General features: G+C 46.2%; 2 protein-coding genes across 5 annotated transcripts in view; both read right to left on the reverse strand.

The window, feature by feature from the left end:
* Positions 1-120: 120 nt before the first annotated feature.
* Positions 121-3,436, reverse strand: LOC109289333 (melanoregulin-like). Its single transcript, XM_019505319.1, has 3 exons — positions 3,077-3,436; positions 1,283-1,445; positions 121-442 (listed from the first exon to the last, which is right to left on the reverse strand). The coding sequence occupies exons 1-3, from the start codon at positions 3,145-3,147 to the stop codon at positions 203-205; spliced, it is 474 nt and encodes a 157-aa protein (XP_019360864.1). The 5' UTR covers positions 3,148-3,436; the 3' UTR covers positions 121-202.
* Positions 3,437-5,439: 2,003 nt separating this feature from the next.
* STARD3 (StAR related lipid transfer domain containing 3) overlaps positions 5,440-23,607 on the reverse strand; it is a 36,961-nt gene continuing 18,793 nt past the window's right edge. For all 4 annotated transcript variants that reach the window (XM_019507269.1, XM_019507243.1, XM_019507251.1 and 1 more), the window contains exons 3-15: positions 18,731-18,808; positions 18,331-18,408; positions 18,172-18,225; positions 17,957-18,074; positions 16,524-16,622; positions 15,796-15,851; positions 14,878-14,970; positions 13,232-13,294; positions 12,161-12,256; positions 11,550-11,629; positions 10,493-10,597; positions 9,652-9,745; positions 5,440-7,503 (exon numbers count right to left, since the gene is read on the reverse strand). In XM_019507269.1, coding sequence (XP_019362814.1) covers positions 7,399-7,503; positions 9,652-9,745; positions 10,493-10,597; positions 11,550-11,629; positions 12,161-12,256; positions 13,232-13,294; positions 14,878-14,970; positions 15,796-15,851; positions 16,524-16,622; positions 17,957-18,074; positions 18,172-18,225; positions 18,331-18,408; positions 18,731-18,808 — 1,119 coding nt within the window. In that variant the 3' untranslated portion in view covers positions 5,440-7,398. The remainder of the gene's footprint in view (positions 7,504-9,651; positions 9,746-10,492; positions 10,598-11,549; positions 11,630-12,160; positions 12,257-13,231; positions 13,295-14,877; positions 14,971-15,795; positions 15,852-16,523; positions 16,623-17,956; positions 18,075-18,171; positions 18,226-18,330; positions 18,409-18,730; positions 18,809-23,607) is intronic.

Genomic DNA, 23,607 nt, shown 5'->3' on the forward strand with positions numbered 1-23,607 from the left:
CCGACCCTAGAAACTATGAAACTATGAAACTATGAAAGGGAGGGCAAGAACAACCCTTTGCTGGAAGTATTGTCCACGTACACCTCTATCATGCTTCTCATCCTAACCCTCCATCCCCTCAATCATCAAGGGGCCATGCTGGCATCCCAGTGGCCTAGCACAGGGCATGGAGTGAGGACAGGATGACCCCCAGCCCAAAGGGCTACCTTCTGGGAGCAAGGGCACAGCCCAGCCCAGCCCATGTCCACCACAGCTTCAGGGGGGGTGCCCTAACTACTGGCATCTGAATCAGGAGGGAGGGCAGAGCTGTCCAGCTGCCCCTGCTTCCCTTGACCAAGCTTGTGTCCATACCTAAGGCCTCCAGGATGTGCTTCCACCGGTCCTTCACCTCGCGGCGGATCTGCCGGTGGGCACTGATGTCAAAGCTCAGGCGCCGGTACCCCTGCAGCAGAGGAGGACAGAGCTGAGTGTCAGACTACTACAGCTCCCACTCCACATGGCAAACCTCACCTACTACCTTCTCTATCCAGCAACAACTGCCAGTTCATGGTCCCACACACTAGGAAACCCAAGGGAGCTGGATGGGACAGTGATGCTTTGGAGAGCAGATCCAGTGGTTCCAGCAGGGGGTGTGGAGCAAGAGGTTGCATCCTGTCTTTAGGAGCAGCCTGGTGTCCAGCAAGTCAGAACAGGAGGGATGGGTCTGGGAATCAGCTGGGTTGCATCCAGTGTCGTTGAGCAAGGCGAGCCGAGTGCTAGGACTCCTGGCATCTAACCCCAGCTCTTACTCTGCCGTGTGAGAAGCCCCAGTGCTTCCATGCCTCAGTTTCCCCACTTGGAAAAGAGAGGCATAGAGAAGGCCAAAACACTCCAGTGCTCTGGAGATGCAGCAGTTTGGGCAAGACCCCATGGACCTCACCACAGTGCTTCCCCCTGGCCTTATTTCTTCTCTCACAGCCCCTTTTTGGTTGGAAAATTATTGTTTGGTGTACTCCAGCAGCACCTACAAGGCTAAGTAGAGACTCAGAGCACCACTGTGCTGGAAGCTGCACACAGAGTGAGGGCAAGCCCCTGCCCTGAGCTCATAACCTGCAGGTCAAGGAGGGGGGAAACCCAGAAGTGATTTGCACCAGGCCATATCCCCCAGAAATAATGCTCAGAAATCCTGCCCAGGTCCAGTACCAAGCACAAAGGCAGAGAATGAATGATCTCCCACAGGAGATACAGGCAAGTCCCACAGCCTGGGGGAGGGCCCCAGGCAGATGGGGGTAGGGGCACCAACCTCTGACCCCCGGCGCAGCTTGGCCCGCTTCTGCAGCAGGTTGTAGAGCTCCCGGTCGTCATCCCGCTCCATGTGGGTGGAATCCACGGGCTCGTTCCACAGGTTGGTGGCCTCAGCCCGTTTGCGCTTCACCAGCTGGTTGAAGTACTGGAGCGTCTCACTCCTACGACAGGAGAGACCCCATCACTCCCGTGGCCTACATCCATCCCCCCACCCTGCCCCTGCCCCTGCCCCTGCCCCTGCCCCATCCTTGGGGCTGGGGCTGAGCTTCCACACACAGGAATGCACACAATCCTGAGGCTAGTGGCTGGAACGACCCAGCTCCAGGGCAAGTGGGGGCCACTGTCACCCAGCAGAGCGGGGAACAAGGAACCATCAGGCACATAGTATAGTAATAACTCTCTGGTAAAGGGTTTGCAAATGGTTAATGCACAGTCAACAGATGATTAAGTTAGGGGCATGAAGAGCATGGGTGGTGGACAGCTATATGCCTGTCCAGGTAGGCGTGCTGTAGATGCGTACAAGCCCATCCAGTAGGGGCACATTCACAGATTGTAAGGCTGGAAGGGACCTTGGAAGATCATCAGGTCCAGCCCCCTTCACATTCATTGAACTCAGCCCCCTGCTCCTAATCAGAGTTAAAAACCAAGGATAAAAAGACCCCCCTCTCCTACAATTAATTGCCCCAGTGTTGTGTGCCCTGGGGAAAGAATACGCAGGCTTGCGTGGGCAAGAAGTGGGGTGAGTGCCCTGAAAGTCACTCCATAACCCACACATCTGAAGGACAAGCAGGGAGGGAGCGCTGAGGTGGCAGGGGCCTGGCACAGAGTCTCAGAAAGAGGGGGCAGCTAGAGGTGGGCAGCAGGGGTGTTTCAGACTGAGGTACCCTAAGCTGGGATACTCTGGCACCAGGGGCTTTGGAAGGCGAGCCCATTTTGATGTTTATAGAGAATCCCCCGATTTGCCTTCCAGCCAGCCATGGGGGTGCTGGGGGGTGGGGAAGGGGAGCAGATAGCAATTTCAGGTGTATTATTTCTTCATCATTGGGGTGTATTATGACTAGCTCCCTCCTGGTTAGCCAGAACCCCTCACCTGCAAAGGAGGGGGGGGGGGGAAGACCATTTACAGCTTATGCTGCCATGGGCACCCATCTCCCAGGGACTTCAGTACCTTCCACAACTTGCATGTTAGTGCCTGTTTGGACCCCACATCTTTTTTTCTCATGGGACCATGAAGGCTTCACGCAAAATGTTTCATGCCAGGGTCATGGAAATCAGGCTGACTGGGGTGGACCACTGCATAGTGTTCAGCATGCTGCACCAAACACTATTCTACAACCAGTTCAGGATAGGTGATGAAAGAGAAAATGCCTTAGTCCATTGTGGGATGGTTGGGAGTTGCAATAGAGGCTGCAATAGAGGCAAACTATAATTAGTCTAGATGAGTTCCAGCCAGGAAAAGTGCCCTATTCTTGCCAAAAGCCAAGACCCCTGGAGACAGACTCGTATGACAGACACCAGATTCACACACCTGAGAACAGAGAGTAGCTTCATGCTTGTAGCCCTGCTTTAGCACCCATTCCTATCACAATCAGCCTCCCTGTAGGATCTTAAACAAGCCACTTCCTCTCCCTGTGCCTCAGTTTCCTCTTCTTTACAAGCAGGATAATCTTGCCTTTCTCATCCACTTCTTCAAAGAATGCCCTCCCTAACTTAGTACCCAGTATAGGGCCTCCACGCTCAGCCAGTCCTAGATGCTACACTGAGAAGTAAATAATAATAATAATACTAATACCTGATGAGTGGATTTTTTTCTGGCTCCTCTTGTCTGCAGCAACAGCAGAAGAGTTGCAGACAAACATCCATGTTCCTAGCTTTTAAAGGATAAACCTTCTCCTGACTGCATGCAGCCACTGGCTAAAATCAAAAGGAAGAGCCACAAAAGAAAAAGTGTCATCAATGATATGGGCATTTGATCGCACAGAACTTTGTTTTCCTTCTGCAGGGAAACTGCTCTGAAAAAGAGCAGCTGGGAAGTTCAGTAGTTTCCTTATTCACAAGTAAGTCATAAGCTGCAATCATGTGAGAGCCCCCTCACTCAGGCGCCCAGCCTGGAGCAATAAGCACAGCAGGCCTCTTGGAGAATGGACTCCCTATCTCTGCAGTGTTTGAGGTCATGGAGTGATGTAAGTGGGCTTGTTTTTTCTCCCACAAGGACAGCACATGGTTTGGGGCACTTCTAAGACAGCCTAGACCCACCGTGGGAAGGCAGAGGCTGGGATGAGCTGGACTGATTCTTGGGGAGATGACCCCCGAGTATTGCAGATGGCTCTTGGGTGAAAGTGGTCAGGCTTCATGAAAGGGGGTGATTTAAGCTCAGAACCACCAAGATGGACCCTTGAGGTTGACAGGGACTCAGGTAGCCATGAGGACTGACATGCCCAGAGGAAGTCCCCTCCTCTGAGATCAAGGTGTTATGTGAGTGGCAGAGTGCAAGAGTTACACAGATTGCATTCTGTCAGGGCTGTCAACTGGACCCCTTTCACCAAAATCAGTCTCCCCCAGCCCCCACCCCTAATCTGCTTCTGAATATACTCCAAATAACTTGCATTGAGTGCTTGTACAATAGTAATCAGGCAGCCTTTGTTTTCTCCTCTGTCCTGCAAAGGTAGCAGCCTATCCCGAGACAAATAGTGGGGTCAAAAGGCACAAACTGGCTTTGATCATTGACTCTGCTTGGTTTTTCTCCCGAGATTTCACAAAAGAACAAACTACTGCCTTTCTCTGCCACCAAGGCCTATGGTATGACATGGGATAAGCTGACCCTTCTCACCACCTTTTGTATAGACATGACTGACCCCATAATGGGTACAGCCTGCACTGTGTGATCAGAGCCATTATTCTAGGCTCCTGTGTGCTATACACTCTGCTGTCCAGTGGGAGAACACAGGAGGAGGGTGTGTAGGATATGCTGGACAGACAGATACACACACAGCCATAGGTGTGTCCAGGCTCCCCTACCTGTGCCATCATCACCCCCTGTGGGCAGCAGGTCATACTCACGCTTGGCTGTTCACAGACAGTGGCCTGGCTTGGTGGTTAGCAATGGCTTCATTAGATCAGGCTTGGCCCGTACAACATGGGCTTCACATTTTACTAGATAATTAAGAGCTGGCACTGGGAAAGGGCTGAAGCTCTGCTGATCCCCACAACCCAACCCACAAGGAATTCATGCCATTTATGGACTGGCTATTTGCAGGCTGTCTCTGCTTTATCAACACCAGACACATGTTGGCTACAGGCAGAAAGGTTCCGACTGTTCTGGCATTGAGGGAGCACACATCAAGGACAGGCTCTCATGTGCCCCCAGGACAGGGAAGGTGGAGACAGATGGATTTTGCTGCCATGTTCAGCTGAACCCAATTCCTTGAATCGCTGATGATTTTGCAAGGCTTGGAGCTTTGCTTTATTTAAAAGAAAAGCATGAGGTAATGGGCCAGACATAGCCCTGATGTATGCAGAAACAGTTCCAAAAGCTTCGAGGGAGTGAGGCAAGGATGTGACTGCTATGGAGAAAGGGAGAGGGTCTGACTCATCACCTTTGTTAGCTGCAGCAGCAAGGACAGTACAAGCCCTGGAGAAGACCACACTGTATCTCTCATAGTGCTGGACAAAGGTGAGGGAGAACAGGATACCTTGAAAATACAGATGAGAAAGCAGACAGAGAAGGAAAGGGATTTGTCCAGAGTTACATGGCACAGCTGTAACCACTGGATTTGGGTGCCTGAGGTGGAAAGCACCAGGCTGAGGGGCATTCCCCCCCCCTGCTTTTACTTACTGCTACACAGTGAAGACCAACAGCTGGATGCTACTTACCTGCAGATGATTTCTGCAAATTAACTTGATGCATAGGAACAGCCCTGCTGGATTGAATGCATTAGATCATGCCTGGCTAGTACATGGCTGGGAGAGCACCTGGGACTCCTAGGTGCTATAGGCAGCACTGTCTTCATGACCCCAGCAATGCAGAGCACTTAAACAGAGCTGGCCATCTGACTCCTATTAGGGCTTTTCAGTTTAAGTTTGGCTTTGCTGAGCTTCCAGTGACTGTACACATGCTGAGGGGTTGCAGCACAAACACTGGGGAACAGAAAAAAGTCTCTTCTGGTTTAGGTTTTTATTTGATCAAGTTACAAAGGTTGCAGGCAGACGGCAACAGGTTGTTAAAGTGACCAGCTCTTTCTGCCAGGTCCCCTAGACACATGGAAGGCCAGTACATACACAAGAACCACAAATCCTAGGAAGACTCACTGTACAGGTGGCCATGTAGAGGAATGTCAACCATTTCCACAGCACTGAAAGGTAGGGTAGATAGTGCAAAACCTTCCCATCTCCTCCCCACACCCTTCTGCAAGGGACTCTGGGCAAGAGGGACTGAGCAAGCTGATGTATTTTCAACCATTAGGAAATTGGTCACGGCTACACAAAACACTTATTCAGAGGAAAAGGCCATAGCCAGGCCTATCAAAAAGCTGATATTAATATTTCTTCTTAATCCTACCCTCAGCTCTCTGCCCTTTACAACCTACCCCTCATCTAAAGGGCTTCATTATTTGCACAGAACACAGGCATATTGCACTCGATGAAAACAGGCTTACAACTGCCTGGGTCTGACAGCCCTCACTGCAGTAGACGTTCCGAATTGGATATACCCCAACCCGGTCACTTATTAATCCAAACAGCTCTTAATAAGGCAAATTTGTTCCCTTTTTTCATATTTAAAAATCATTCCCTTCCCTGGCCCCCCACCCATGTGCCCATTAGGTGGTAATGGTAGCAAGATGTAGCAAGAGTAGGTTTAGGTAGACTCCAGTGCTCCATCATTCACTGGATGTGGTGGGGAGGTGGTCAGGAACATAATTTAAGAGGCTGAGCCTAACAAAGGTACAGGAAAGCTATTTAAATAAGGGCTTAGGGTGGGGGGAGGTACTTTGTACGTGTCCATGCTCCATGTCCAATCACAAAGGAGACCCCACTGTGTCTGTAGCCAGGGGTGCATAGATATTGTGGATGAGCAGAGATGTTCACCCCTTGTTTTCACAGCCTTTAGATGAAGGGGAATGGGCATCTGGAACAGGACAGTAGTAATAATGGGGCAGAGGCTAGGTACCAGTTATAGGGTCCTCGCCCAGGCACTTTTAAACCATCAGAAGTTTCCATGATTGGCTCAGGAGAGTGGGCAGGGAGCTCTTTGCCTCCCCACAACCTGGCTTAATACTTTTACCAGTGGGCTTACTCGTACCAGTCACTGGAAACTGAGTAATGATGCAAGATAGCGAGCAGCATATGAGACATGCCCACAAACCACTCCTTGGCCCAAGCTATCCTCTAAATGATCAGAAGCAAGAGGGTCCCACAGACAGTAACACACTAGGATCTGCAGCTCCCATTCAGAGTCATGGCATCCAGTGTCACTCTCTGGCAGCTAAATGCACAGCGTTGCTCTTTTTCCTTCTCCTGCTAAAGGCATTTGGGTAAATGCAGTAGTTCCAGATGAAAGTCTTCACATGGTTATCACAAAAAAAATTTAAAAAATGCTAAGACAAGTGGGAAGGGCCATACAGTAGTGATGGTAACTTCTGGTAGAACAAGGAGGAGCAGAAGCGATCAGCAAAGTATTTGGCACATGTTACAAGAGTTTAAATCATAAAACGCTTCTCCTGATTCCAGCTGTTAGTTTGATCAGCGATTGGAGGCGATGAGGAAGACATTTTCTGGAGCATGCAGGGACTGAAAGAACCAGTCAGACACCCCAATGCATCTCCCACCCCTTTCTGTTCTGCACAGTTTGTGCATTCACATGTTAGTGCTGGGGTGTTGTTGGGTTTTTTTGGTTTTTTGTTGCGTTTTTTTTGCAGTCATAGCCACCTCCCTCCCCTGTCAGGTCTCAGCTCTTCCCTGAGGAGGCTGCCAGGAGATGCTGTGGTTTGCAGCTATGTGGCAGGGTCTCTGCAGCTCACAGGCAGTTTTTGCCCCATGTTTTGGACGTTGTTGCCAGGGATGTGTTAAGGAGAGAGGAGGTAAAAGAATATGAGACGAAGCGTCAGGAGCTGCTGCTCAAGGCTTGGCTGAAAGCTTGCTGATGTGCTTCCGGAGGTGGAACACAAATTCAAACATGGTGGCTGCCAAGCTTTGATGAATAAGGTAGCGAGGAAGTCGACCCTACAAGAAACCCCAAACAAACAGATTATGATTCATGTAGTTTGTAACACTCTGGGTTCAGACATACAGTTCCTGTAAAGCCAGTTTCACTAGGAATCAGCTACATAAAAGACTTCATGACAAAAAGCCACCCACCCATTTCAAACTGCACTTGACCTTGCCCTCTGGTTTCTAGCATGAGTCTGTTCACCTTTTGGTCACAGAGGGCTTCAAGACAGATTTTCCTGTGAATTACACCAATGTGTCTCAAGAGCCAGCTGTTCTGAAGCAACTGCATTTGTGTGGGAAGAGCAGTGGTGGAGACAAGTCTGTCCAACTGATCTGACAGCACTACAGTCAAAAGCAGCAGCAGCTCACAGGGCTTCCACAGCAAAGATACTCAAACTACTCTTTTCCCACGGGAGGGGTCTGACATCACAGTGAGACAGGGACCATCTTTTTTATTTTGTTCTGTTTGTTCAGTGGATAACCTAGTCATAAGGGCTATCTTAAGACAGCCAAGAACTTCAGCAAATGATCAGTGATAGGTCCTGAATTACTCTCCAAAGCAATTCCAACAGCACTGTCTCCCACCAGGATTTCCACAGTGTGCCAGAGGGGTGGGACTAAGGAAAAAGTTTTTTGTGGGTAAGAGATGGGAAGTCATCTTATAGGAGCATATGAGAGAAAGAGGGAGAGATGTTGGCAGCACATGTTCTTAGGAGTCAAAAAGGGGAATATCTGATCAAAACAAGCGTAGTGTGGAGTTAACCACACATTTCAATGCTAAAGAGGCCCAGGGTGAATCAGAGAGACTGATTCCAGTCTCTGATAGTGGCCAGCACCAGATGCCATGGAGAAAGGCATGAGTATAATAGGCTATTAACTGCCCACTTAAGAAATTCTCCTAAAAACCTCACATGGCCAGAAAAGGCCCTAAAGTGTAGCACATACAGCCCTTGTACATTTCCATTCCATGTGGTATAAATGAATACTCTCCTTATTTGTGGAAAATACTCAATTTCTTTAGCAGCTGATCAAGCATCAGAGCCAGTTTCCATCAAGAACACCACCCCCCACACACACACACATAAATCAGACCCAAGAAGCTTTGCACAACAGCAGCAGTGATCAAGAGAGTGGTGTTCTGCTGCTCTAAGCTCTTCCCTTGGTCCGATTCCCCAGTATAGCACCTGATTTTGCAAGCTTTTCAAACCCTTTTTAATCATGTTATGAGCAACAAAAAATAGCCCATCGGCTTCTTCCTGGGGGTAGGAAAAGACCTCAGACTGCAGGCACTCCAAGGAATGAATAAGGCCTTTGTGTTTCCCTGTTTAGCACTAGGTTACCATGTCAACAACATCAGTGCAATTCAGGGAGGTTGGGAGGCTTTGCCCCATGCCTCTTTCTGCAGCCCCCAGGCCCCACAGGCTTCCTGACCTCCAGTTTTCAGTTCCTGTATATGCTATTGTGTGAACTGACAGCAATATGGCATCTCCTCCAAAAACTCTAGATTTGGGTCACCTTCCAGGGCTGAAGTGCCTTTTGCAATGTGTTTGCAAACAAACCTCTCCCAACACAAGTATTCAACAAAAGGCCGTATTTTTATTGAAGGCTTTGGCAACATGAGTGAGTGAGTCATTCAACTGCCATCCTCATGAAAGCAAGGGAAGTGTCTAAAGGGGACTTATATATATGGCGATTTTTGCTGCCCTAAACAGTGTGAAAATACTCCCCCTTGTTTTACAAAGGGATCCAATATTTGTAGCCAAGATTCAAAGACAGTAATCTTGAATCTTGGGGCAGAGGGAGGAGGTGCAACTAGCAGTGCTTTAAATATATTCAAATTCCAGTAACTGCTCAGTACGCCTTTCCACAAAAATCAGGACCCTTTAAGGCATCTCAAATGGGGTTCACAGTATCACCCGTCAGCTGGGAAAATAGCTGCTAAGCCTATGTAGATCTCAAATGGTTTGCTCTGATCTAACTAGAACTGGCCAGCAGGCAGGAGAGGAAGTAGATTTGGTCACACAGTGAAGTTGAAAGGTTGCAGTTCTTGTCGGAGGCGAGTGCTTCTCGCTAGCGGGTTTTCTAACCTCCTGCTCCAAGTATCTGAACCTTTGCAGGCCCAGAAACACTAACCCCGTGCCAACAGAGAACACACTTTACCTTTAGATCTGTGTTGAGTATCCACAAGAAGGTGCACACTCTTGGATTGCTGGGACATTTCAGAACAATGAAGCCTCCTGGTCCGTTCTCACCTCTTGGAAAAGCAACAATGCAAAAATTGAGGCTGCGGAGTACTGGAGCCAGCAAGATTTTTCTAGGCCTCAAAATCCCCAGCTCTTAAATAGACTGAGGCAGCTATAAAGGCTCAAGTTAAATGTCAATTACTTTAATCAGATTATCAGGAAAAACAAAGTCAGTGAGAGAAGCAGTGCAGCTGGTCACTAGGCTCTGGAGGCTGAGACTCTGACAGTAACAGAGAGTCCTTGCTTGGAGAGATTCAGACACAGCTTAATTCATCACGAGATGGGCAGCCACTTAGGTCTGGCATGAGGAAGTGACAGCAAGTGCTCTGGAAAAGGCTCCATCTTGCAGCAGTTCCTCATCACCCTGGTATTTCACAGTAATAAACAGTTGCATGACAAGGGCCCGTGAAAAGTTTGAAAGACATTCAGCTGCTTATTTCCCACACGTGTTACGACTGTCTTTGTGCACCAGCTGATTCCACAACAGGATGTGGAATTGGTCAGGATTTAAGACCTGTTGGTTCCCCCCATATTCCACTGAAGTACCTATCACCCCCTTGGCTTAAGCCATGTTGTTCTGCATGAAGTGTTCTTTACACAGAAAAAGAAAAGGGACAGTGAAAGTGGTCTTAGTTCTGCCAATAAAATGACTTCCAGAATATTCTGGTTTGCCCTGAGGGCAACACCACCCACTAGCAGGAGCACACTTGTTATGGGCATGGAAATCTCATCTGATAAGAAGTATACCTAGCTCTTACCTGACATATTTGAGCAGTGGAGGCTTCAAACTGTGAGTGGTAGATATCCCTGAGGAAACATATCTGTCTCTTCTTCTCTCAATCCGACGCACATTTACAAAGTCCCTAGGCAAACAGACAGACAGGTACATGGCCAGGAATTTAGTGGGAATTTTACACTGGGTAGACTTGAAAAGGCCAACATGCTAAGCCAATGTTTCTTTTTTAGAGTCAAAGCCCCCCCTCACAAAATGCTTGCTCTTAGCTTTTGCTCATTTCTCAACTACAGAAATATAACAGAGCAGTTTTTCTGCTCTAGAAGAGTAGAACTCAGAAAGCCCAAAACAGGTCAAAATGGTTTTTGACACTATGGATTCCTATTTGAAATCTCTGGGTTTATCGTGCAAATCTTGTGTAGCTGTTTGCATGGTTAGGTGTGCAAATACTGCACAGTATCCCATGGCATCCTTAAAAGGACCTCATGGCACCTCACAGTACCACAGCACCTTGGCTGAGAAGCACTTTTCTAAACCAGTGGGACAAGGTGTAATGAAAAAAATCTTAGCTGCAGATACAGTGAGCCAGATCACAGGTACTAGGACTTAGTCACCAAGTATAATCCTGGTCCACCCTGTTCGAGACACCAGAGGAAAAAAAAAGCCATCAGTGCACCTACCTTTGTAACACACCTTCAATCTTACCTTTAAAGTCACAAAAAGCACCAAGCAGAAGGAGGGCTTAGTCATCTTCTGCATTATAGGTTTTCCAGGGACTCCATTATAGTGGAAAAGATTTGCCCCTGTGCGACTCGTGATTGCTTGGTGACTAAAAGAGACACTGGGTGCCAGGATCCAAGGGGTCTATTCTGTGTAGGGCTAGCTAGTTGGCAGGGGTTTCTTATACCCTGTACATAGCACCTTGGACATTATCCACATATGGGGCAGCTCATAGGTGCCCTCTTTGACACTATGTTTTTCTACTTCACATCCCCAGGGAAAAATCAATGGGAGGCAGATTGGCCTAGAGCAAGAGGTTCATGGGCTTTATCCAGTAATGTAGTGGAGCAGAATAAACTCACCTGGGTGACACTACACCACCTGCAGCCCCAGCAGCAACATCATATGAGATAATAGTGTTGTCTTCAATCCGCTGTAAGATCTGAAAGATAACAGGAGAACTCCCTTTAACTGTGTCTGTGGATTCACACACATGAGCAATTGGGAAGGAAGTGCTTGTGGGTCCTGAATAAGCCTTTAACAGCAGAACAAGCCACTGAGGTTTTCCAGTGATACGCCTTTGAGGACTCAGCATCAGTGATACAATTCAGATCAACAGGCCCATCTTGCAGGTGATGAGTGGGTTGCTCTGGACAACAAGCAGGTGTCTCTTTTGGATCCCAAACACGGCAGTCACCTGAAATGCTGAAAGCTCCAATGAGCCATGGGAGGGAGAACAAGTTTGGCTCTACCAGCCACGTGTCTCACTGGTTTGGCCCTGGGCTTCTGGATAGATCTGCTGGCACAGCTGGCTAGTTCCAGAGAATTCAGATAGCCTGGTTGAGCCCTGATGACTTAACGCCTCAGTGTTTCAAATCCAAGCCTGGCGCTGAATGCAGGAGGCTCCGTGCTGAAGAGTTCCAGCTCCCAGATTGCTGGGGTAATTAAAAAGCCATCTTCACCAAGCACTCACCTGGCAAGCTGCCACTGTTCTATTCCACAGGATCATCTTCTCAGGTTGGAGAATAACTTCCTGGTAGACTGTTTCAGCAGGACACTGCATGAAGGCCTGGGGATAGGAGGAAGCAGACACTAAGCCATTTGATCTGGCTCCCCTCCTTTCAGATTATTTAAAAAGGACAGAATAACAAAGGTCACAAGGGACTACCAAAGGGATGGAACAAAAGTTCATAGAAAGCAAAATAGCAGTAGTAGAACTAGCTAGAGCCAGACAGTACTGGAAAAGACTAGGTGAGCTTCCTCTATGGATTTTCAATACAAACTGAGTGTATGGTGCCTTTCCACTCCCGAGTCCACCAGCAACATTTGATTATGTAACTGTTTGAGGAGATTAGGGGGGCTTCAGCAAAAAAGGAAACAACCCACATTTGTCTGCAGCCATGTGCAGATTTTTAGAGGCAGAAATTTAATGCAATAACATGTGCTTTCTTCAGTAAGGCACTTGTCATTTCTAAGTGGGGCAGCATATGTACTGAAACACAGCAAAGCCAGCCACAGCATGGATGCTTCAAGAAAACATGGTTTATAGCCAAACCATTGCCATGAATCACTTCCTAGCAACTTCTAATGCCAAGCAGTATCTGAAGTAGAATCAGTCTTGATCTCAAAGGCAGTTAGTCTGCCTGTTCTTATAGTACAAAGAACCTGGGGTTGAAAGACATGTCTTTAGTCCCTGGGTCCAACTTTTGGCCATGAAGACCAGGCTGTAGTATGTTTATCAGAGCTCTAATCAGTCTAGTTTCAGCTGCCAAGCCAAAGGGTTTCCCTGAAGAGGCTTTGCTGAGAGAACAATAGAGAACAGTATAAGAATATAGCAAAGTTTTTATTACCCAGGACAACAAATTAACAGGCTTGATGGTGCTAATAAGGAATTTTTACTGTTCATGCAGAATTTTGACCTGTACTAAAGGAAGAGAGTGTCTGACTATACATATGACATTAAGCAAGGCTCCTCTGCATACAAGTTCTGGCCATGTGACACAGCCATAATGTGCCAAGGGGCTTAGATGCAAAAGACCCTTACCTTTAAAATAAAGGTCTTGCCATGGAAAGGCATTTCAAGAGTGTAAACAGCATCACCAAAATCCTGTGCAAGAGAAGCATCCGTCACATTTAGCAAGTCAAAAATTTGACAGTTGTATACCACCCTTGAGCCCAGCATGCCCACTAACAAGTTTGTGTCTAAACAGATACAGATCTTTGAGTACAGGCAGGCATAACTGCTTTGCTATCAAACGATGTAAACAGAAGATGTTACAGGGCATCTGTTACATCGTCATGATTCTGTAATCAGTGAAGCAAAACCATTACAGCTTTAACCCTGGTTCATTCAAGGCCAAAGTTGGAGTGATTCAGCTAACTTGTATCACTACAGCCTCTTCCAGATGTGAAAGTTAGATGGTAGCAGCTGATGCACATTGCCAAGGAGCAGTTCTCCCTCCTAAGTATTTGTCCATATGCTCTTCTTCCACTATATTCAGTACTGAAATGAAGCCCCCTTGAAAAGCAGTTGTTTTTAGGCACATCGTGATGATGCAGGAATTCTAGGACAGGTAGTAAAGTTTGTCTCCATCTGATGGCCTCACACTTTGAAGATTCAGGGTTGGAGACTGCACTCAACCTATGGCAACACTTTGAGACCTGAGGGTGAAGAGAGATAACAATGGGGTGATTCTTCAGTTGGTTGTCAGAGCTCCCTTCAGGCTGGGTGTGAAGACTGTGGAAATCAGTCTCAAAGCAGCTTCTGAATGCCAGCATGAGGCTATGAAACTCTGGGCTTCAAACTCCGTTTCAGTTGAAAGTTAGCAGTCTGCCTTCCTTGCTTTTTTCTCAGCCATAACAGAGATGGAGGTTAACAACAGGAGGGTTGTTAAAACTTAGTACATCTTTAGTCAAAACCTCAGCACCCCAGGACAAAGGTGGTGGCCCAACCAAGAAAGCCTGTCTGCCTAGGTAGGCTGATGTATAAGGCAATGGATCACCAGTGGAAGAACTCTGAACACCTCACCACATTGACCAGGGTCACAAGACAGAGGTGGCTGAAATTTTAGGAAAGGCTTTACTTAAAGAACCTGGGAAGGTTTGGGCAGGATGGCCAGCACGAGTCCTGGGGCTCTACAGCAGTTAAATCAGGTCTCACTTCTGTGGCACAGCATGAACCCAGGAAGCAGCAGAGGCAAAGCAAGAGACGCTGCTGGAACCTACCCAAACCAAAGGAAGATTAGCAGCACATTAGCCAAGCATGGGGACTAAAACACAGCAGGTCCAGCAGGAGGAGTTCTAGCAGGACTGTCACCTGGGCACTTTTTCATGCACTCTCAGACTGGACCATGAAATGCAAACATGAATGATACCTTTGATCCTTTACCAGACTGTCAACTGTGGTTCTACATCCTAACTGCGGTCAAAGGCCAACTGCACACCCCTGCTGTCGGGGCAGGAGGGGAGGGCGGAAGAGTGATGGGTTCAACCAGGAAGGTAATTAAATATCTCATTAAATAAGAGGTGATTTTAACTGAACTGCTATAGATTCCTAATTCAATTGGGTAATTGTAATGCTTGTTAATTCTTCATGTCACAAAAAAATAAAAAAGTTTCAAAAGCCCCTTTTGTCCTCTGCTCTGAACAAACACAGCAGGGCTGCATGCAGGCTGAGCTGTCAATACTTGCATTGCTTTTCTCAAATTTCCAGTTTTCCTCCTGGCCTAGGATTTGATCCACAACTTCCATTGCATCTTTGCCTTGCTGGACATATTCTTTCTCCTAGGAGGAAAAAAGAATCTGTTCATTTGACCTTGGGTACCAGAGAATCTTGTTAATGCTAGTAGCTAGGCTGGAGGTAAAGAACCCAATGCCATCACTTTCACTACATGAAGTTTCTTTCACTTAAGGAGACAGAGGCCTGTGTTCTGGAACCTGAAAGCCATGATTCCTGTCTCGCTGTCATTCACATGCTAGCTGAGCATCTCTGCGATTGGTACCCCTCTCTTTCCAAAGCATTTTAGTACTAGGAATGTTACAAGCCATACCAAAAGTCACTTCCCCTGGTACTGGATGCAGCCACAGCAGGGATGGAACAGCGTCTGTGGAGTGATTTAGAAAGGGGCAGAAGAATGCTACTTAAGCCAAAATTTGGCCAGGATAACAGGGCTAAGACTCCTGTTACTGATTCAGGATGGTCACTGAGTTAAAGGAAACTGGAAGGAAGCAGAGGCAGAAGACAGCTGTAATCATGAGCATGGAACCATTTTAAAAAGGGCAGCTAAAGGGATAGGGAGCCAGGGAAGTTCAGATTATGTTGCAGTGAGGGGGTGACTGGGATTCTGAGCAGAAGCAGCTTGTCCCACAGACCATAAGGGAATGTGACTCGGCTGCCTAGATCTCTTAGTAGCTAAAACATTTCATGACTTTCAGTTCTCTAAGAGGAAAAGGGACAGATCTTCCTTCCCAGCCAATTTACACAGCATCCTGCAGGGTTGGTTATGAACCCATGTCAGGCAGGTCTCATGAACCACAGCCTGAAAACAAATCTGAGTAACGGGAAGAAGCTGGCGTCTCAGCATTGGGAGCCACTTTGTCATTATTTACCTGAGCCGTTAACACTTTCCTCCCCAAACCTTCTTCATCAGACTCATTATCTGATCCTAAAGAAAGAGACAACATGGTAAAGAACTTGCTAATAGGGCCTCCCTCTTTACCCCAGGCTCTGGACACACAAATCCATGTAGGGGAGCCCACGATTTCTCTGACAGAAAGAGCAGGAAATGGTGATGTTCCTTCTGAAAAAGCCATGAAGCCTTCATCTTACCCTCACCTCCTGTCACCCAGCTGACATTAACTGCTCTGCTGTTTGGAGGCGGAAGGCAGGACATTTGCCTCTTCCAAGTGACATCTGGCAGGGCATTTAATCAACCCTCTGTCCCAGGGATTAGAGCTGTTGCTTAGACCCAGCCAAGAAAACATTCTGCTCTGACTGGCAGTGCAAAAGAGTCAAGGCAACAAAATGTTAAGTATGACTGTTCTCCACCTCTCCTCCACTCCACAGATGGCCACAGGAACAACTAGACAACATAGCCCTCCCCCTCCACCCCACACGCAGGGGAAGTCAAAGCGAGTTTACTTTCCAGCCTTGCTTGTTGTTGGCATTGCTAATTCCAATGCCAAGAGGGGGATGGTCTAATTAGGTAAGGCTCAGCAAGGAGCTTTGCAGGAGGTGGTAACAGGGAAGAGGAAACCCACAAGGAATACTGCGGAAGCAACTCAACCCAGACATGGAAGGCCACTGTATGCCGTGAAGATGGAAAAATATTTGTCACCTGCAAAGGACTCAGGAGGGGAATAGAACTGCCCATCAGAAAGGGCTGTAGAATAGAGCAGGGGGCCTTGGGATGCCACCGCCTGGGTTGCCAAGTACCCTACAGGAAAAAAAGGGACATGCAAGCTGTTAATATACATATCAGAGATGAAACAGAGAGGTCCCTCCACCTCTAGGTAAAACCACCTCGGTTAAGTAACCTTGGAACTGATTTGTGTTGGTCCTGGACTGTATCTTGGCAAGAACACAGACCAGCTTAAAAAAAAAAGCATACTCTGTTCCTGTTCCCTCACCTTTCGTTTGAGATGCAACATTTTATCTGTATGGAGATCAATGGGTTCTTTTGCCTGTCAACTCCAAAAGCAATTAAGCATCTAATTAAATAAGTGCTTCCCCTGCAAGCAATGTGCAACGTGCTCTTAATTCAATAATGGCATTAAACACTTGGTAATTTTTCATCTTAAAGCCTCCTTGCAAGACTTGAACATCCTCTGGTCTTTTCCATTGCATCAATCCATTTATGAGCAAGTAATTTGACAAATACTTGCTGGTTTATGTGCCGTCTTCCCCATCTCCCTCTTCCCCCCCCCTTGCTCCTCCCCTGCTTTTGTACAAGACAAGGGATAAGAAGATTCTCTTGCAGTCACAGGCACAACTGCTATAAGAAGCAGAAAGAACCAGAAAGATAAAGGCAGAAACCTTCTATTTTGGTCTGATTTTCAGGTGCCTCAGCACCCAGACCTTCCAGCAAAGTCCATGGGATCCCTAGGTGCTTAGTGTCTTCAACTAATTCACAGGTTCTAAGGCAGGGGTGAGCAAAATGTGGCCCAGGGGCCAGATGCAGCCCACCAGGCCATTCTATCCGGCCTGCAGAGCCCCTAAAAAATTTAGAAAATTAATATTTATCTGTGCCTAGATGCCTATCATGCAGCCCTCAATAGCTTGCCAAAACTCAGTAAGCGGCCCTTGACCCAAAATAATTGCCTGCCCCTGTTCTAAGGTCAGGAGGAAACATTAGATGAAAGAAGCTCATCCAGGTTCCTTTGTCTTGAGCTGAATCTCTCACATTTGACTAAAATAGATACTTCTGAAAGGAATGGAAAGGTGAAGAACCCAGCCTTTCCCTTGATGTTTGCTCCACTATGTAATTACCCCCAGCATTAAACATTTGTGCTTTTGTGCTAATTTGAATGGACCTGGTTTCAGTTTCCAGTCATTGGCTCTTGTTCTGCATTCCTCTGCTGGCTGGCCACCCCGTTATCAGCTATTTTCTTCCTATTAAAGCACCTATATACCATGTATTGAGGCACATCAGGTGACTTATTGTAACCTGCCTATAATGTCACACTGTCACCAAAGCAACAGAAACTATGGTTTAAGCAGTTTCATTTCATCCGTCATCTCTCAACATGAAAGGGGAAAAAACTGACTTACATCGTTCCTCTTCCGCCTCCTGAGTTAAGACTTTGAAATCCAGAAACCAAGTTTCTAGCCATGCAATGACGAAAGAGACGATAGGAAGCAAGTAGCCAAAAGCCCCCTTGGCCAGAAGCTGGGGGAAGAAAGCAAAACCATAGGGGGTTATACAAAATGGGAAGTTACAACAGAACATGAGAAATCCCTTGTTAGAAGCCTTGCTAAAAACTCACCTCAGACAGAATGACCTTCACGATCAGGAAGGCACTAGACACCAGTGTAGTGAACTGAAACAGAAAAAGAGAGAGACTCAAAATTAGCCTGTAAACTTCAATGGAAAAAAAATAAAATACAGAAAACATTAATATTAAAGGAGACACTTGACTACTTACTGCTATAACCCACCAGTGACGCAGCCTCAATACTGCATAGGCCAGTAGTAGCACAGAAAATCGGAAAAAAGCCAAGACCTTTAGAAACAAGAAGGCAGAGATGAATTATTATTTCCATTACTGTCCTCACTAAAAGCCTCAGTGCTAGGTGCTGTGCAGAAAGAATGTGTCAAATTAACTTTGTCCCAAAGAGCTTATGGCTTAAACAGACATGAAAGAAGGCAGGACAGAAAAATGGGTACAAGAAGGGCAGTATTTTGCCCCTCGTCAAACAGTAGAAGCAACAGAACTTAGAAAAGAACCCGTTTCCCGAACACTGGCTCAGTGCTGTGGCTGTTAAGCTACATTGTGTTTAATGTTAGACATGGAGGGGGAAGATTCTGTGGTTTGGGATACTTACAAATATATCGAAGAAAGAGGTTTTAAACTGGTAGTCAATGATTTCAGTCTCCAAGTTCTTCTCGATGCCATTGTTTGTCTGAGAGCAAGAGATAAGAGAAAGAACAACTGAGCATGCTGATAAGACGCTTATGACAGAAGTCAGACAGTTCTAATTTAAGGTTGCCATCAGTGCAGATTAGGTATCAGACAGGCCAGGGGAATGCATAAGCGGACTCATCAACAAACATTTATTCATGAAAGCAAGCAATAGTCCATTCTACCGTCTGTTTTACGCCAAGGAGTGTTAGCCAAGTACCAGAGCTAGAGCATCATTTAGGTGCATTAAGACAGTGTGTGGATAGAGAAGGATGTCTCAAAAAGTATCCATTAACTTTAAAAAGAGACTTATGCTATGAAAACCATCCTCAAGCTTACAGACAAACTAATGTTATAGAAGTTAAAAGGAGCCGGGGTCTTACTCCAGAGCAGCTGTTCCACATAACTGTTTAATGTACATGCTCTTACTCTGCAGTAAATAAAAGCTAAATAGGGCAGTTTAAACCTCAGTGAAATTGGGTTAAGGCCCAAGAGCAGGTAGGTGACAGTTACTTATCACCAAATAGCTGCTCCAAGTAGGTGGGGTCTTTTAATCTGCTGTTTTCTTCTCACAGGTCCAAATACTAGAACAGTGGTGTTCAACCTGTAGTTTGCAGACCCCTGGGGATCCACAGACTATGTCTAAGGGGTCCGTAAAAAGATGACTACGATCAATCAAAACTATGTGAATACCCCCGCTTACAATTCAAAGAGGTCCACATCTCCATTCAAAATTTCCAAAGTGGTCTGTACCTCCATTTGAAATTTGTTATGGGTTGACAAGTGAGAAAAGGTTGAAAACCACTGTCCTAGAAGTATCATTTTGGAGATCTTTATAGATGTTACTGTCACTGATCAATTCCACCAGGTTCCCAAAGCAAGGACCCTTTACCGTCCCTTATTGGTACAGTATGTCACCTTGTCTGATTTCAAACGAGAATGCTTCTCTTCTGTCCCAGCCATCAAAAGTGTACTCTGAATGGGGAAACCAGTACTTAAATAAATAAATAAATAAATAAAAGCTGTTTTTCTTAAAGGACTATTGACAATTCAGTGTGAACTGAGAGAACAGTAAAGATGGTTGAAAGACCGGATTGTTTATTATTCATTTCCCAGGATAATGTGAAGTAGCTCAGGTCAGAGAGGGAGAGAAAAAGCAAAATGATTTCAGACTAGTTTTACATACAAAGAGCCTATTTTAGGTAACCAAATAGGTTACCACCTATTTTGTCAAAGTGGCTCTTGGCCTCAGACTTAATCACAAGATAGATAAGAGTTTGACAGCGGGGGTATTTTTAACACCATAGATTCTACTTCCAGAAGCTTGGAACTGTGGTGTCTAAAGGAATTCGACAGCTCAGGTAATTGGAACGAGCGTTTTACATTTAGGCTACTGGTTTGAATATAGCCCAGCTGGACTTGAAGCTCCTGCATTCTGACAGCTGTTTGATGGCTCAGGAGAAACAAGCTGGTGGATCTCAGTCCAGCTCACAGTAGATGGACATCCACCTACCCAAATTCACTACTCTAATTGGCACTCTTCTGTCAAAGAGGCCAAGGACTGAATAAGCAGCCATCAAGATGCCTTCCCTCCTGCTCAGAACTAGGGCACAGAGCTGGGGGTCACTACATTTCTGCACTACTCCCATCCTGCTGCATTTATTTCTGTAGCAGTCTCCAGGACTGATAATCCAGCAGGTTTTAGAGAAATTAAAGCTTCATTCCAAGCTCACATCTGGCATATGACCTCAACATAGGAACAAGAGCTTTGGGTTAAAATTCTTGGGCGGGGAATAAGAATCAATGCACCCTGCTGCCTTGAATGAATGAAGGAAATTGAGATGCTCCTTCAATCCTGCAGTGAATGGAAGAAGTTGTGCTTGCAAGCAACTGACACACTTAATGAGGACTGGCTGATTTGCTTATGTCAAATAAAGAGAAAAAGAACTGTTTGATGTTTCTTAAAAAAGCATTAATCACAGCACAAGCCCAGTACTTTTCATAACATTGCAAATGAACCTTCCTAACATTTCTAAACATGCAGTGCCTGGGCTCGGAGCCCAACCATTACCATTCAGCTACCAGTTAAAGAAAACTTATGAGCCAACATGACAGTGAGTGTAACTGGCACGTGAAAAATAATTTGGTAGCTTCATCACCAATTTATTGCTTTGAACCAGATAGCAAATTACACAGAAAAGAGGTACTTCTTCTCTAACCAACCCCCAGAGAATGGCACCATCACCTCAGGAGAGCACAGGATTCGTGGGAGGAACAGGTCCTAAGTTGAGTTTCTACTCCAGCCTATTGGCATTTGTGTGGTGTTGACTATGCATTTCTTTCCTCTTGGGGGGGCTTTCTTTTTCAACCCTCAACACTATTCCTACTGTTTTTGGTGGGCAACATGAGGTGAACCCCTGACTGAGATGCAGTTTTAAGTGCAGACTCTGAATAAAGTAAACGGATCATAAAGATAACAAGCTCATATGAATCACAGGATCCAGTCCTAATAAATAAACCCAGGCCAGTGAGGGTTGCATGTGGAAACAGGTCACTTCAGCTCTTCTTTCTGCTCATACTGCAACACAGCAGAACAGCAGTGTGTGCAGTTCAAAAGCCCAGGCACCCAAGACGTTTAAAACTAGTCTAGACAGAAGACAAAAGCCATCCCATAGTGTAAGGAATTATTATGACATGGCTGGAATGGGAGCACATGGACCACATAATTGAACAGTTCCTATTCCCTCTTTTCTAATTATGATTCAGAAGCTCATCAGTCAAGCTCTCTCAGTTGATGTTGTTTCTGGTTATAAGTGCACAATTAACTCTAGACAAAAAAGAAATCTGTGCACAAGTTCTAGGATCACTGGAAAGCTTCCTCATGGACCCATTCTGATGCACTGAGAAGTATTTTTGGTTTTCAGATGCTGACAGCTGTAAACATATTCTGCTAGTAATCACCCAACCACTCTTGCCTTGGCCTATAGGCTCAGTTTGTGGTAGCATGAGGTTCCTTGCTATGTTCATTGTTGCCAACACAAAGTCCAAGGTTTCACTTGCCAAAAAGGTTCATTTGCCCCACCTTAAGATGGGAGAAATGAGAGGACGTTGGCCAAATGCTCACACTGAGCAGTTCAACAATCTATAGGTCTTGTAACTGGTTTGTGAGGGTGACTATGCTGCAAATGAACTGCTTTGCTTTCAATACTGAGGAGTGCAGAAAAAGCAGACAACCTAAATACAACACGGGACACATAAAAGTGGACTGGTATTTCTACTTATTATGATGCCAGACCAGATATCCATCTGACATAAACCAGTGTAGTGCTATGGAACTCAGCTAAGGATCTAGCTGAGATCTACCTGGACGTTTATCTTGCTAGGATCCTTTGACCCCAGCTGACTTCCTGCCCCTGGGGCAGCAGGCTGGACTCAGTGATCTTCTGAGGTCCCCTCCAGCCCTAATGGTTATGAAATCTATGAAATCTAGCCCTTTAGTTTCAAAGCAGGGCCTTTAATATAGGTCAACAGGAGCCAACGTTTTGGGCAAGTATGCCACAAAAGCCTCACATCCTTAAGTGCCATTCTGATCTCCTTCACCTGCCTGACCTGTTGCCCTGCTTTCTGCTCCTTGCCTTATCTAGCGCTGGGTTCCATGCTCCCTCCCCAGTCTGCAATATGCCACTCACAGAGGCTGCCCATGCCACATGTGGCACACATGCTGCAGGGTTGAACGTCCCTCATAAGTTAAATGCCTCTCCAAAGTCAAACCCTGCAGCAGGGTGGGTTTGATTTAAATCAAATTAATTGAAATCACTGATCAGGAAGCCTCGATTTAATCACTGTTTTGTACAATAAAGTACATTCTTGTTGTTTAATATAACCTTACTAGATATTATTCACAACTCAGAGATAGATGTGGGTTTCATTTTTAGAATGAAATGCTACACATTTTAAAGCAGTGATTTATTTTGATTTTTTTCAGATTAATTTTGCAGCTATATCAGAAAACTGACTTCTGATTTGATTACCTTATTTACCAAAGCTAAGTGAAGCAGATACTTGTGAAGTCATTGGGAGGTGAACTATCTCCAATTCACTAGATTAATTGTGGATATTTGGGGGATGTTTTTGCCATGCTGAATTAGGAGGACATCAAATGAGTGCTGCAGCTATGTTATTAGGTTGGGGCTTTCTTCACTTTCTTCTAGATTTCTTCTTAGCTTTGATTTCTTCTCTCCTTTACAGCCTGGCAAGTCTGCTGCCATGATAGGTTTTTCCTTCTACAATACCATTCCTTCACTAGATCTCAAAAAAATGGAAAGACTACACTCAGAAACTTATCCCCTTGAGACTTCTGGAGTCTTCTGCTCAAAATGTTTTTCTTTTGTTTCTACTGCCCCTACCTCCTTCCATTTATCTCCAGACTCCTGCTCCTTGCCCAGATCTACTCCACCCCAACAATCCTCTGTTTCAGCATTTGTCAACCCATGGGTCGTGACCCAAAAGTGGGTCACAAGAATATTTCAAAGGGTCGCAAGCAAGTGCCAGAAAAATGCACAAAATGCACGGGCTTCCCCTTGCAAGCTAACAGCATTCCAGCCTGCAAGCCGCTGCTTGGGGTGTGGCCAGCACATAGCCAGGCAGGGTTACGGGAGCAGCCCCTGCAGCTGGATTCAGGTAAGTGTATGGGGAGCGGGACTTGGAGGGACAGGGCTTGGGGACTGTCAGGGTGGGAAGGGCAGTGCATGTGTCGAAGGGATGGTTGTGTGTCTGTTGGGGTGGGGTGGGGTGGGGTGG

The sequence above is a fragment of the Gavialis gangeticus genome, unplaced genomic scaffold, assembly GCF_001723915.1.
Source record: "Gavialis gangeticus isolate Ggan-Ray unplaced genomic scaffold, GavGan_comp1, whole genome shotgun sequence".
Classification (NCBI taxonomy): Eukaryota; Metazoa; Chordata; order Crocodylia; family Gavialidae; genus Gavialis; species Gavialis gangeticus.